Source organism: Triticum urartu, chromosome 3A (genome assembly GCF_056163025.1).
Source record: "Triticum urartu cultivar PI428250 chromosome 3A, HENAU_Tu73, whole genome shotgun sequence".
NCBI lineage: Eukaryota > Viridiplantae > Streptophyta > Magnoliopsida > Poales > Poaceae > Triticum > Triticum urartu.
In genome coordinates, this window is record NC_141875.1 from 507,201,732 (window position 1) to 507,216,328 (window position 14,597).

Genomic DNA, 14,597 nt, shown 5'->3' on the forward strand with positions numbered 1-14,597 from the left:
TTAAGTTCGTATCTATCTTTGCAAGCTAAAATAGCTAGAGCAGCTTCTTTGTCAAAAACATAACCCTCAGGAATAACAGGTGAGTCTTCATCATCACTTTCATCAGTATTATCAAATTCAATATTTTCATTCTCTCTAACCCTAGCAAGTTGTTCATCAAGAAATTCACCAAGTGGCACAGTAGTATCAGGCATAGAAGTAGTTTCATCATAAGTATCATGCATAGCAGAAGTGGCATCATCAATAACATGTGACATATCAGAACGAATAGCAGAAGCAGGTTTAGGTGTCGCAAGCTTACTCAAAACAGAAGGTGAATCAAGTGCAGAGCTAGATGGCAGTTCCTTACCTCCCCTCGTAGTTGAGGGATAAATCTTGGTTTTTGGATCTCTCAAGTTCTTCATAATGATAAGAAGATATAAATCCCAAGTGACTCAAAGAATAGAGCTATGTTTCCCCAGCAACGGCACCAGAAAAGAGTCTTGATAACCCACAAGTATAGGGGATTGCAATAGTTTTTGAGGGTAGAGTATTCAACCCAAATTTATTGATTCGACACAAGGGGAGCCAAAGAATATTCTCAAGTATTAGCAGCTGAGTTGTCAATTCAACCACACCTGGAAACTTAATATCTGCAGCAAAGTATTTAGTAGCAAAGTAATATTATAGTAGTGGTAACGGTAGCAAAAGGTAATAGTAGCAAAAATAGTGTTTTGGTATTTTATAGTGATGATAGCAATAGCAACGGAAAAGTAAATAAGCGAAGAACAATATATGGAAAGCTCGTAGGCAATGGATCGGTGATGAAGAATTATGCCGGATGCGGTTCATGACGTAACAATCATAACATAGGGTGACACAGAACTAGCTCCAATTCATCAATGTAATGTAGGCATGTATTCCGAATATAGTCATACGTGCTTATGGAAAAGAACTTGCATGACATCTTCTGTCCTACCCTCCCGTGGCAGCGGGGTCCTAATGGAAACTAAGGGATATTAAGGCCTCCTTTTAATAGAGTACCGGACCAAAGCATTAACACATAGTGAATACATGAACTCCTCAAACTACGGTCATCATCGGTAAGTATCCCGATTATTGTCACTTCGGGGTTAACGGATCATAACACATAATAGGTGACTATAGACTTGCAAGATAGGATCAAGAACTCTCATATATTGATGAAAACATAATAGGTTCAGATCTGAAATCATGGCACTCGGGCCCTAGTGACAAGCATTAAGCATAGCAAAGTCATAGCAACATCAATCTCAGAACATAGTGGATACTAGGGATCAAACCGTAAGAAAACTAACTCGATTACATGATAGATCTCGTCCAACCCATCACCGTCCAGCAAGCCTATGGTGGAATTACTCACGCACGGCCGTGAGCATCATGAAATTGGTGATGGAGGATGGTTGATGATGACGATGGTGACGGATTCCCCTCTCCGAAGCCCCGAACGGACTCCAGATCAGACCTTCCGAGAGGTTTTAGGGCTTGGCGGCGGCTCCGTATTGTAAAACGCGATGAATTCTTCTCTCTGACTTTTTTCTCCCCGAAACCAAATATATAGAGTTGGAGTTGAGGTCGGAGGAGCTCCAGGGGGCCCACGAGGTAGGGGGCGCGCCCCCCCACCCTCGCGGACAGGTGGTGGGCCCCCTGGTCTTCATCTTTTGCAAGGATTTTTTATTATTTCCGAGTAGATGTTCCGTGAAGTTTCAGGTCATTCCGAGAACTTTTGTTTCTGCGCATAAATAACACCATAGGAATTCTGCTGAAAACAGTATCAGTCCGGGTTAGTTCCATTCAAATCATGCAAGTTAGAGTCCAAAACAAGGGCAAAAGTGTTTGGAAAAGTAGATACGACGGAGACGTATCACGCGGCCAGACTCCGAAGATTCTATGCCTAGTGCCGAACTCTTTATTCGTTTCCTTCTACCTATTGTCTCCAATACTTTTTTCCTCTCTTTTCACTTTTTCCTTTTTTTTAGCTTTAAAGCTCTTCGCGCGGCTCAACCGTGCACCTGTGACGTACACATCCTTGAACATGTACGCCCATTATACCTGGGGGCTTCCCGGACAGAAGCTTATTCTTATTTTCCGAGCATCAAGCTGATCACATATGCGTTTTCCCATATGTACCTTTTCTTTGCCATTATATGCATCGATATGACTTAAGTTTTGGCCAAGCTGGGTTGCCTGGCTCCTGTGCTTATGCCCTACGTTCCCGTTAGTTCGGCTAGGGCATAAAGGGAGCACCTCTACGATTGTTACTATCGGGTCATCCGGATGTGTACCTCGGTCGGTGGATTAAAGATGTTTTTGCATTCACCCCATGGTGAACCCCCAGATGTTACGTATACTGTGATTTTTCCAATCACAGTTCGGACATTCATTTAAACGCATGCACACCTAGGGAAAGGAACCCTTTACCGGAACTATTTTCTCTGGAAGATGTTTCTTACAATCATAATGTAATATAACATAACTAGCCGGATACAAATTGTCTCTTCAAGCAACTATGACCCCTACGCCTGGTTTCCATGCATACCCCGGTCTATATTACCGCTCAGGTATTCGGAAACACTCCGCACCTTCGGGTCCAGAGGTCGAAGCGAAAAGGTTTGCCATGACAATCGTTTTACAATTCAGCTAGAGTTACATATGTCAAGGAAAGTACATAGTCACTTGGACTAAAAAATGTCCTCCTCCATACCGTCTAGCAGGCTGTCTAACTTACAATCCTGCTGGGAATACTTGGCGGCTACTTCTACTTGGTCATATACCAAGTTAATGGGAGCTTCTTTTCCATCTGACCCTAGAGATCCGACCCAAGCCACAGGATCCGGATCAAGCTTGGTTTACTGTGCTTTCACCATGGCCCAGGCTTCTCGTGCACCTTCCCGGCAGGCCGATATCTTCCACAATTGAAAGCGCCGCTGCGCTCCCTTGTATAGTTGTATAAGCTCCTCCATATTTCCTAGAGGGGAGGCGGATGGCCACAAGGCCTTGGCAACACTTCGCATCGCCTGCTGAGATTGCTCGAGCACTTGCGACAGCTCTTGTAGCAGATCGCCCGAGAATCTAGACATCTCCTATTCGGGACGACCGGTCAGCATACCTGCAGACATAACTCTGTCAGTCCCCTTTTATATCTGAATTATTCAAAGGTAAGTTCGACCACATACTGAATATGTCGCCTTGCAGCCTTTTATTCTCCTTTACGGAGTCAGCCAGCTAGGCACGCACATCTTTCAGTTCCTCGCCCAGTTGGGTATTGGAATCCTGGAGCTTGTTTTTCTCCTCCACGACTCGTATCAGCACACGCTCGCCCGTAGCTAGTAGTTTTTTGGCTTCTTGTTCTCCCCTTTGAGTGGCTTTCAGTTGCTCTTGCAGTTGATCTGCTGATCCTATTAAGAGGTGAGCAATCGTGTTAGCATTATTGGTATACCATTATGTTTTCTCGATGGAGGGGAACATTACCAAATGATGCCTTCTTGAATTTCTCCAGTTCGGCATTGGCAGCAGTTAGCTGGGTCCGATACTTATCTAGTTCCTAAGATAACAGGCTGTTCTTCTCCTCAAGAACCTGGTTATACAATGATCCTTCAATCAATTGGATCAACTACTTCAAGTCTCGGGGGCTACTGGTATATAACTATCAGATTGGTACAATATAAACTTACCCACATATCTTTTAGATGTTGGTCCGTGGCTCCTACAAGCCCATCCTGAGCATCTCGGATGTACGCATCGGCCGAGCTGAAGGCATCAAATGCCTCCTTTCAAAAGTCGGGATCACGGAGAGCGGCCCTCCGACGACGATGATTCGTGGCGCTCTCCACTTCAGAGTTCGTGACGGACATATTGTCTGAATCCTCTACGAAAGGACAATTCGGCGCCACTCCCGTGTCAGCCCCCGTCCTTAGGGCAGGGTCCAGAACCTGAATAGTGGAGGCACGACCGGCAGGATCCCTAGATATAGTCTGGTGGACACTTTTCCTGATAGAATGTGGCGAATGGCATCACGATTTGATGTGGCAATCAGAAGATGTATTCTTCAAAAGAAAAGCCTTACCTCTTTGACGAGGGTTCTGCCGTATTATCATTTGCCTTCCTCTTTGAAGATGTGCTCGGCGCGGGCGCCGCTCTCCTCGGAGACACTTCTGGTGCACGTTGTGGCGTTGAGCGCCTCCCCTTTGGAACACGAAATAGTGTGGTGGGTGAGGCATAGTAAGGAAACTCTTTCAAAGAAGGTGTCTTTTACATGCGAAGCAGGGAGGAGGCCGGGGTAATCAGCGATGATGGGTACTTCTGTACCATCGTAGCTCGTCTGATGGAATACTCCATCCTCGAGCTCCACAAATATGTCCGGATCTTCTTCGAATCCGGGGTCAAGGTCCCGGTTGTGACCCTCTGGCTGGGGGCGGGGCTATGGATCCCCTCGATAGCCTTCCACCATTCCTGTAACGAGTGGATAGGTTACTGTCCATCAAAAATGATTTAGGGAGAGGAGTAAAAATGGTGGGATCGAAGCTTACCCAGCTAGGAGGATTATACATGGAAAATCCATCTCGACATTGGAGACGAGTGAATTCCTCCTTCTCCCCTTTGTACAGTTCGGCCAATATTTTGGTCAAAGCGGCGGGGGTTTTCGGACCCTTCCAACCACAGCATGAGGCGACATCTTCCTCATTATAGTGCCACATGGGAAGCCCTTTTTATTGGAGTGGTTGGAGCCCGCGCACTATGGAGATCACCATTACCTCGATTATTGACAGTCCGGACTGGGCGAGCGCCTTAATCTTGCCCATCAACTGACGGACTTCTGCGCTATCCTCCTCCTCGAGACTCCGGGGATGCCATCTGCAGCGTTTGTTCAACGGAGCGCCTGAAAATTCGGGGAGGCCCATTGGACCGGGTCAGGAAGAGCGACGTCGTCAATATAGAACCATTCGGAAGGCCACTCTTCGGAGGCCTTCTTCGGCGTGTCGGATAGGTATCCGGTCCCGGTGGTACGCCACACTTCGGCTCCTCCCATTTCGAATATTGACCCCCCTTGATTATGAGGGACGAGGCAGAACAGTTTTCTCCATAAATCAAAATGGGCCTCGCATCCTAGGAATAGCTCGCATAGAGCAACGTAACCCGCGATGTGCAGGATGGAGGCGGGAGTGAAACTGTGCAGTTGGAGGCCATAATACTCCAGAAGTCCTTGGAGGAAGGGATGGATTGGAAATCCGACGCCTCTTAGCAAGAAGGGAACGAAGCATACTCGTTCCCCCTGGACGGATTGGGGAAGTTCTCCACCTGAACCCCGCCATTGAAGGACGTCATCCCTGCTCGGACGGGGACTAGATCCGCGTGAGGAAGAAAAACCTGCTTTTGCAGCTTCGATAGCTGACTGTGAGATACGGAGCATCTCTCCCAATCACCCTTTTCGGAGCCGTGGGGACGAGAGGAAGAGCTGAGAGCGTTAGCCATGTTGGGGTGGTTCCGCTTAGCAAGCTCAGAGGATTTTCTCGCGGGGTGTGGAATGGATCTGAGATCTATTCTCTTTAAATAGGCACCTCTCTTGTACCGTCAGGGTGGAATGTGCAAAAATACCCCGACCTCTCATATTCACTCGACAGGTGGAAGCTGAAGTCAGGAAGGCGCGGAAGCCGAGGGGTACGACATTAAATGGAAAGCCGAATACATCACTTTGAAGTCATCAGAGGAGGAACCCGCCTTGCAATGCCGAAGACTATCTGCGCGCCGGACACCTCGTCATTGAAGTCTAGTTCGGGGGCTACTAAGGGAGTCCTGGACTAAGGGGTCCTCGGGCGTCCGACCTATTGGACATGGGCCAGACTGATGGGCTATGAAGATACAAAGACCGAAGACTCTACCTGTGTCCGAATGGGACTCTCCTTGGCATGGAAGGCAAGCTTGGCGACCAAATATGAAGATTCCTTTCTCTGTAACCGACCTTATGTAACCCTAGATCCCTCCGGTGTTTATATAAACCGGAGGGCTAGGTCCGTAGAGATATATTCCTCATAATCATAGTCAGACAGGCTAGACTTTTAGGGTTTAGCCATGACGATCTCGTGGTAGATCAACTCTTGTAATACTCATATTCATCAAGATCAATCAAGCAGGAAGTAGGGTATTACCTCCATTGAGAGGGCCCGAACCTGGGTAAACATTGTGTCCCCTGTCTTCTGTTACCATCGGCCTTAGACGCACAGTTCGGGACCCCCTACCCGAGATCCACCGGTTTTGACACCGACAGGGAGTCCTATGTACGAAACAAGGAATGCCGAGAGCTTGCCATTCCACAAGTTGGTGATCCTCATTTCCTCGGTGCCTTTCATCCCCACGAGCATAATCTCACACTTATTGAAGTTGATCTGCATGCCATACATCGCTTGACAACATAGTAGGAGACGTTTAATAGTGGTGATGTTTGTGATGGTCAAGTTCAAACATGAGGATCGTGTCGACCTGTAGGTGTGACCCCCCCCCCCCATATGGTGAGAAATGACACCCTTAAGGTGGCCCTCCGGTTTCTCTTTGCCGTACCTAAGGCGTTCATGGTAACATCAAACATGTGCGAGGAGATGGGATCACCTTGTCTAAGGTCCATCTTCTTCCTAAAGAAAGGGTTGACGTCCTCATTGAAACAGATTGCAGTCTTCCAACCTAATTCCAACCTAAGACCTGTTGCATCATCTGATGCACGCAAAGCAACATGAAAACCTAACAGATCAACACCTAGGGAAGGAAGTGCCAATTAACTTGGCCATAGGCATTTTCAAAAACAAGTTTCCTTGTGTTTTAAACTTTGACTCCGTGAATCACCTCCCTTGGAGAATGCACCTATCCTAAATAACAAACGGATTGACATCGGTTCACAATGTGTTGGGCAACCGGGCTGAGTCTTATAGGTCTACAGCCGGACCCCTATTTCCTCCCTAAACGTCTGCAACGACCGCCTGGTCAATGCTCGATCAAAAAAGTTGACCCAACCAGACCCTTACTTAGTCCCTATACGCCTGGACTGACCGGCACCCCTCAAATTTGGGCCAAATGTAGGGACAATATGAGGGCAGCCGGACGCGACCGGGCACCCCGCTCCAGGTCATAGCGGTCCCACGTACAACCACCCAAAGCCCCTTCTAGGTCAAGACAGAGGCACCCAAATTTAGTCCCACTTCGCCGTGCGAGAAGGACGTTGACCGACTTAAATTGCCGCATCGGTGAATGGCGCCAAGCTTCTCTCTTGTTGCATAGGTCGATCAATTATTGTTGTGTGAACGAGGTAGCTTGACACTAGATGGCATTTCATCAACTCATGATTGTTCATTGGGTGTCATGTTCATCTCGTTCATATACGTCCCTACTACAATGAATGTGATTTTAAAATTGTTCATCGGGTTTTATTTTGGCCTACACTCTTGCACCGTTCGACACATTGTGATTCATAAAATGTCGTGCAAACATGAATGTTCCGTTTGTGAAGGAGATAGACGATGAGTATTAATCTTCTCTGTGGTTAATAGTGGAGAAGATTAATAGTGATAGTCCATCTCCTTAACAAAGGATGCATTGATTACTGAAGCTTATCGCTTCTGAACTACCCGGCTAGTCGACTAGCTCCTCATGCGGCGAGGTGGGACAAAAACATCTGAAACCCGCCGGCCCAATATGGATGTGAAAAATCTTAGTATGAGCAATTTACTATTCGGTGTTTTTTGACAATCCTGCCGGCCCAACGTCCGCAACATCCAAAATGATCGATGTGCATGTGTTTGCATGTATTAGCTGTTTTGAAAATATGCTTTGCGGTTGCAAATAGTAAAATTTGAGGCCCGTCCGTTCACTATCCGCGGGCAGGTCCGCATACATTTTAGGGGTCACATTTGCAGGTTGCGGCAGCGGATGCTCTTAAGGCGAAAACTTTAACTACCAGTTTGAAAACCACGTTAACGGGAGCAATGAGTCTAAAATTGAGCCTCATTGCAATAAAATGAACCTTTTTTTCGTTTGCAGCGAGCCAAGAAAAGTTTCTCTTTTTGGCAGTGAGTTCATCTTGTTAATTAAATGAACCATAGTTCCATACAGTGACTTCATCATTGGAGCCAAAGAAAAATTATCTCGTGGCTACAACTTCTGCAATTTCCAGCTTCCGTTTTGTAACTAATAACAAATAAATATCCCAGTTATATATATACGCCGTGAGTAGTTTCTACTCAGTGGCATTAAACGAGCAAATATGGCAGAGCCAGGTCGAGGAAAGGCTGAAGGCAGCACCTACTTCCCTCTCCTCACAAACCCAGCGCCGCACCCGGTTCTTGCACCGGATCACTGTACTTTTATCCCCTTTTCCAGCTTGAATCTTCTTCCTGTTCCGTCACCGTCATTCCACTACGCCACAGCCTCGTAGGAAGCTGTCCGAGTTATTCAAGTGCCCGAGCCACAGCTCCCGCAGCTCCGGGAACGCCACCTCCAGCCACGGCTTCCGCGGCCCGCTGAAATGCAGGACGGCGGAGAGCTGCAGCAGCTCGGCGTCGGGCATGCGCCGGCCGAGGTCCGGCAGGTGCCACAGCGGCTCGATCGCCTGCACCCGACCGTCCAACGCTATCAGGGCCGGCGGCAGCGACCCCATCTTCCACAGCCTGAACCCTGATTCGCGGTTCTGCACGCACCCGACACAAGAAGTTAATGAACCTTGTCACTTCTCACTTGTCTTGTCGGTACTGCTAAGAGTTGCTTGCTCGATCGTGGTACGAAAATGGTGAGAGTACAGGGTAAGGAGGGCTTGCCTTTTGCAGCCATAGCTGATACGTCTCGGTAACGTTCGCTCCTCGCCAAGCGTCGAGGTCGACGATGGTGGCGCCCCAGGACCACGCGCAGTGCGAACCGTCGAGGCCTAGCGACGACACTGCAGGGTCAGTGAAGTTGAGGTGCTCGCTGAGAGTCCTCTCGATGCAGATGCCACCGTCCGCGCCGGGCCGGTGCGCGCCGACCGCGCCCATGATGTTCCCGTCCAGGTCCTGCTCCCACAGCCCGGCCAGATCCTTGCGCACCACGACGTCGTCGTCGAGCAGTATCACCCTCGGGAGCTCCGGGAAGAACTGCACACGATGGTTAACACACAAGGTGCCAATTGTTATTCACCATTTCATCCATCGACGATAGTAATACAGATGGACTGTGTTCCTGTTCTTTTGGTTTACCTCTGGGAGATGGATTTTGAGATAGTTGAGGATCGAAAACGTGCTCGGCTTGGTGGCCTCAAGCCTCCTGTACTCCCTCTCCACCGATCCATCGCACAGCTGGTGATAATCCAGCGAGCTCTTCTGGACCTCGTCGATGGTCCTCATGACAGAGGCGATGGCATCGCCGTCGCGCCAGTCGAACTGGTGGAGGCCCTTGACCTCGACGACCGCCGGAGCAACCGGGTGCAGCGCGAACCACGAGTGCATCGGGACGTAGCTCTTCTTGTCGGTGACGACGTGGAACACGAGCCTCGACGGGCCGGCCGAGCTCCGGACGGCGGACGCCACGGCCACGGCGGCCGCAAGAACGTTGTCGGTGACGAGGCAGACGTGGACGCGAGAGGCATCTGTTAGGCGAGGGGCGTACTGCGGCAACGGCACTGGGGAGCGGGCCGCGGAGTTCACCGCGAACTCCTCGGCCAGCCGCAGCGCCAGGCAGTGCATGCTCTTGGGGATGCCGAGCGAGGCCAGGTGCCGGTTGAACAGAGTCTGGATTCTTGACGACTTGAGCTTCCGGTCCATCTTTAGCAGCTGGTTCAAATCACACACACACACACCAGAAATTCAGAACGAATGAATGATTACAGGTTTGCATGTTTGACAAATCGAGGAGCGTCCATGCATGACCATGCAGATGAAAGCAGCAGATCATATCTCTAGGCTAGAGAAGGCACGAGCAGGGGACAACACAGGGACCATATGATGAGGCCTTTCCGCGGGGAAAGCACTTTGGTTGCTGAATTCAGCTAAGGTGGCAGTAACATGCAGCTGCAGGCATGCTACCGAAAACCCGCTAAAAGTTGAGCAAGGATTTTCGGGAGAAAGTGTCAAAGTGCTTGTAGATTCGACGTACGTACCATGGCCATTATCTTCACGACCACGTCTTCCATGTCAAGCCGATCATAGGAGGCCAGAATGGTGTCCATCTCCGCCATGAGACCGTCCAAGGAATCCGGTGCCGCTTCCACCACCACGGGGTCCAGCAGGGTAGCCACCCTGTGGCTTCTCTTCCACTCTCTCATAAATTCCTGATCATTCCATTCATCAAAATTGACAGTCATTTTATTTATCAGTAAAAAGTACTACTAGTAAGAAACATCATGTGTGTTCTGCGCGTGAAAACAAAGATCTATGAGCATGCATGCATGGATCATGGATGGCTAAAGGACCACAACTCCACAACCGCAAGGCCGCAACTGCTTGGAAAAGAGCGAACGCACGTATAGTTCCAAACACAAAGGATTAAAGGTCTTGTCCGATGAGCACTTCCACGCTGGATTGCAGGCCACCAGTGGAGAATCCGAGCGAGCGAGTCGCCTCATTCACAAGAAGAAAGTCACAAGGGTTTTGTATGTATCCATGGCGGCTCGCAGCAGAATAAACCCAGCCCACCAACTGGTCGGGGACCCGCCAGGCCGGAATAATGCAGGCACGTACGTACGAATCTACCACTATGCGGAGTTTCGTCCTCCTGGGTCGTCAAAGTAGGCAGTTTTTCTGGTACAAATTGACCAGAAAAAGTTGTCAATCCACGACCGTTTCACGTACCAGCTCCACCTTTGAAGAACACAAGCCGCGAACCCCGCGCAGCGCCTTTTTAGATGAGCAAAAGTGCTTGACCTCGGTCGGACTTTGCTTTTCTTAGGCGACTTCGGTCGGACTTTGATGAGATGGACTGATCACACTCACACACCGGCTAAACGGCCTATTTAATTTTATTTATTTACTAGAACAATTCATGTGCGTTGCAACGGGGTATAAATCTTCTAGTACGTCGGCTTGTGATTTACCTGTCTATAATAACGCGATTGTGTAAATAAATGATCATCATATTCTGCTCATGAATTACCTTAGATTTTGATCCGAAGTTTGGTAAGTAAATTAAAGTGAAACTGGTTCAAAAGGTAAGTATTTAAGTTGATTTATTATCATATAAGGAAGGTTGGACGAAGGAGTGATGCGAATAAAGGTAAAATGGGAACCTTACATTCTTTTTCTCTACTCTTAATGGAGCAGTTCGTAGTCTCGCTTTCAGGTTTTTTTTCGTCCCACCACTTTCGTCCGGGTTTTTTTCATAGGTTAACCGTCATAGATTTTTTTCGTCGCCTCCCTCACTTCATCGGTTTATTTTCACTTCACCCTCTCACACAACGAAAAAAACTGAACGGATCAGAACTTTCCATACTGACGCAAATTATTTAGTAATGTCTTTATGTAAAAGAATCAATCACAATCAATCTCTAAAGATCAAATCTAAATTAATTAATCTTCATAACGTTTGTTTCCTTCCGAATCACGTCCATAACTTTCCTTCCTTATTTGGGCAGAAACTATTTGATAGCAGAGATTAGGAAGCTTCCTATGAGTGTAGTAATAGGAAGTATTCTTTTTCTTGATGATTCGTTTTCATACTGACGCAAATTATTTAGTAATGTCTTTATGTAAAAGAATCAATCACAATCAATCTCTAAAGATCAAATCTAAATTAATTAATCTTCATAACGTTTGTTTCCTTCCGAATTACGTCCATAACTTTCCTTCCTTGTTTGGGCAGAAACTGTTTGGTAGCAGAGATTAGAAAGCTTTCTATGAGTGTAGTAATAGGAAGTATTCTTTTTCTTGATGACTCGTTTCCATGCATGATGATAGTAAATTAGGCCAACATTCACCACTATTTATCAACGTCATCAATCGTATCCATTCCTATCAGTTTTAAGGAAATCTGCTCGCTATGTCTTTTTTAAGGGGATCCACTCGCTAAGTCGTCATCGCACGTTATTTTCACAAGCAATTCCTCTAAAAAAGGCGTGGGTATTGGTAGTTGAACGCCCGCTAGGTTTTCCGTCTGTCCCATCCTCGCGCTGTGCCGCCGCCACCCGCCGAATTTCCAGCCGCCCGAGCCCGTTAACTTCGCCAGCCATCGGGTCGACTGCCCCCGCCCCAAACCCCCATCCCCGAGCACTAGCTATCGTCGCGTTGCCGCCCCAAGCTCCACGCCACCGGGAACGAATCAAGCGCCGTCCCGACACCGCTGTCGCCGGCCCAGCACCTCCAGCCTTGCATGGACAGCTTCAATGTACAGTCTCCCTTGCTGCCTCACCTTCTGCCAGCGCATGCAGCGGCGGGGTTGGACGCGTGCGTGCTTGCTAGCTTGCTCTCCGTGCGTACGTACTTGCTCTGCGTGCGTCGCACCGGCCAATGCGCATGATGCGTGTGTGCCTACTTTTCTGTATGTGTATGCCAGCGTGATGCGTGTGTGCGTTGCTGTGTGTGTATGATATAGATGGCCCGAGCGTGTGCATGTTGTGCTCTGCTCTCTGCTGATCTATGTGTTGGTGCTCCTGCTATATGTTCATGCCATACAAATAAAATTTCTGTTAATCTTCTGACATGTTGAGTTGGTTCTCTCTGTCTTCTGAGGGGATGAATGCAAAGCAGTCTATTAAGCCAGGCACTATTGCTGAGCTAAATTGACAAAAAAATATTGGTAGCCATAGTTGTAGTTTAAGTAGTAGCGAGTTGTCTGATATGTATAAAGAGCCCGTTGCAACTGAACCCGTTGCTAAATTGATAAAAAAGGTCGTCAGTGTCACTTGATATGTATGAGAATATTAAATATATTATTAACATGATTAATATTGAACTCTTAAAGTTAATGTGGCCCCGTTGCAACGCACGGGGTTCTTCTAGTAAGTAGTAGAGATTTATTTTCGGATGTATAAAACCGCAGGGCACCGGAGAACATGCGCATTGAATACGACTAGTAGCTCAACCAGGGCGTCAACCATGGAGCTCTGGCAGACTACAAAGTACAGTGCCCGGATCAGACCGGGCGATGGGCTCAGGGCCCCACCCGTCAGCCACGTGGTGGAGGCCACGGTCGAGTGCAGCGACGTGTTGCCGTGCCGACCTGGCCCCTAAACATTCCCATTCCCGTGAACGACGCTTTACTGACAGGGAGCAGAAGCGCGTGAGAATCTCCGTGCCCATCCACCACCCATTTCCGCCACGCAGCCGCGGGTAAAAAAGATGTCAAAGCTCACGTACAAGTAGAAAGCCCGACGCCTAACTTATTACGCGGCCTGCCAAAGTCCAAACACATTTTGACGCGCACGATCGGACACGGGCCTAACACACTAGTACACTGGTAGTAGAGGCCAGGTCGGCCGGACTCACCTCCGTCGCGTCGCCGCCGCCGCCGTAGAGCCAGCGCCCGAGCCCCGCCCTCCAGTCCGAGCAACCTGAGGCGCTCGCACACGAGAATGGGGGAGCAATTAACCGGTGGACACGCCACAAATCACCGACGAGGAAGAGGAAAAATGGGCTGCGAACGAGCTTCGTTACCGGTGGCGGAAGGGCAGAGGGAGGCGCCGGTCTCGATGGCGAGGAGCGCGGCGCGGAAGAGGAGCACGCCGGCCAGGAGCCCCGTGACCACAACGGAACGGTAGCCTCGCCGCGCCGCCTGCAGCTGCGGCGCCTTCGGCTTCGTCACGTCGTCGTCGCCGGCCGCCGCCGTGATGTACAGCCTCATTGCTCAGAGTCCTTTTCCTCGCGCGAGGCCGCCGACTCGCCGCCGCTCATGAACGAACGAGGCTACACGAGCCCACGCTCCAGCTCGAGGAGTCCGTATGCGCGTGGCGGTGTGGGAACGCGGGGAGGGGGCGGGAGAGGTGCGTGGCGCGGGGAGTTATAGGCATCAGTGAGAGAGTGAGACGAGGCAGTGAGACTTGAGACCGGGGGAGGTGGCGAACCGAGCGGCTCCGTCCGATGTGTGTGTATGGAAACGGTAGAGCAGCGCGGGAGGGGCGATGGGATCTGCCGGACGGGGGAAGAGAGCGACCTGAAATGCGAGGGGAGGGCACCGACAGTGGCTGAGGGTGACGCGCGGGGCCCCGGCCCGGAGGCTTGTAGACTGGCTGTGGCGCCTGTGGCTGGCCCGTGGGGGCAGGGCAGGCATCGGGGCGCCGGTGTGGCTTATCCGGTGGTGCTGCATGCCGCGTCGCGCTCGCAGGTCGCATGCCGCTCGTTAGATTTACCTCTCGCATTATGTGCTTTGTCTGGTTACTGGTTCAGCACACGTACTATGCGCGCGAATGGTATCTCCATGTGACTGGCTTCTCACTCTTGTGGAATCTCTTTGCTGATCTGTCATCCTGCGCGGTAAAAAATGGCAGTTCTGCCCCGTTGGGGGTACGGGTCGAGGGTACACGGGCACAAAGTAAAAATAAAATTTCCTACCACGTAGATTATGATCATGCCAGTGTGGCAGTGTTGCATATCACGAGATTTTCACCGGAAGCCTAAACTCGTGCGATAGGCCTGTTA

The 14,597-nt window shown here is 49.5% G+C and overlaps 1 protein-coding gene across 1 annotated transcript; it reads right to left on the reverse strand.

Annotated features, from left to right (window-relative positions):
• Positions 1–8,010: 8,010 nt before the first annotated feature.
• Positions 8,011–14,105, reverse strand: LOC125544623 (putative galacturonosyltransferase 15). The gene is made up of 6 exons (XM_048708364.2): positions 13,617–14,105; positions 13,449–13,513; positions 10,130–10,300; positions 9,231–9,803; positions 8,817–9,128; positions 8,011–8,689 (listed from the first exon to the last, which is right to left on the reverse strand). Exons 1-6 carry the CDS (start codon positions 13,801–13,803, stop codon positions 8,411–8,413), a joined length of 1,587 nt encoding a protein of 528 aa, XP_048564321.2. The 5' UTR covers positions 13,804–14,105; the 3' UTR covers positions 8,011–8,410.
• Between the last annotated feature and the right edge of the window lie 492 nt (positions 14,106–14,597).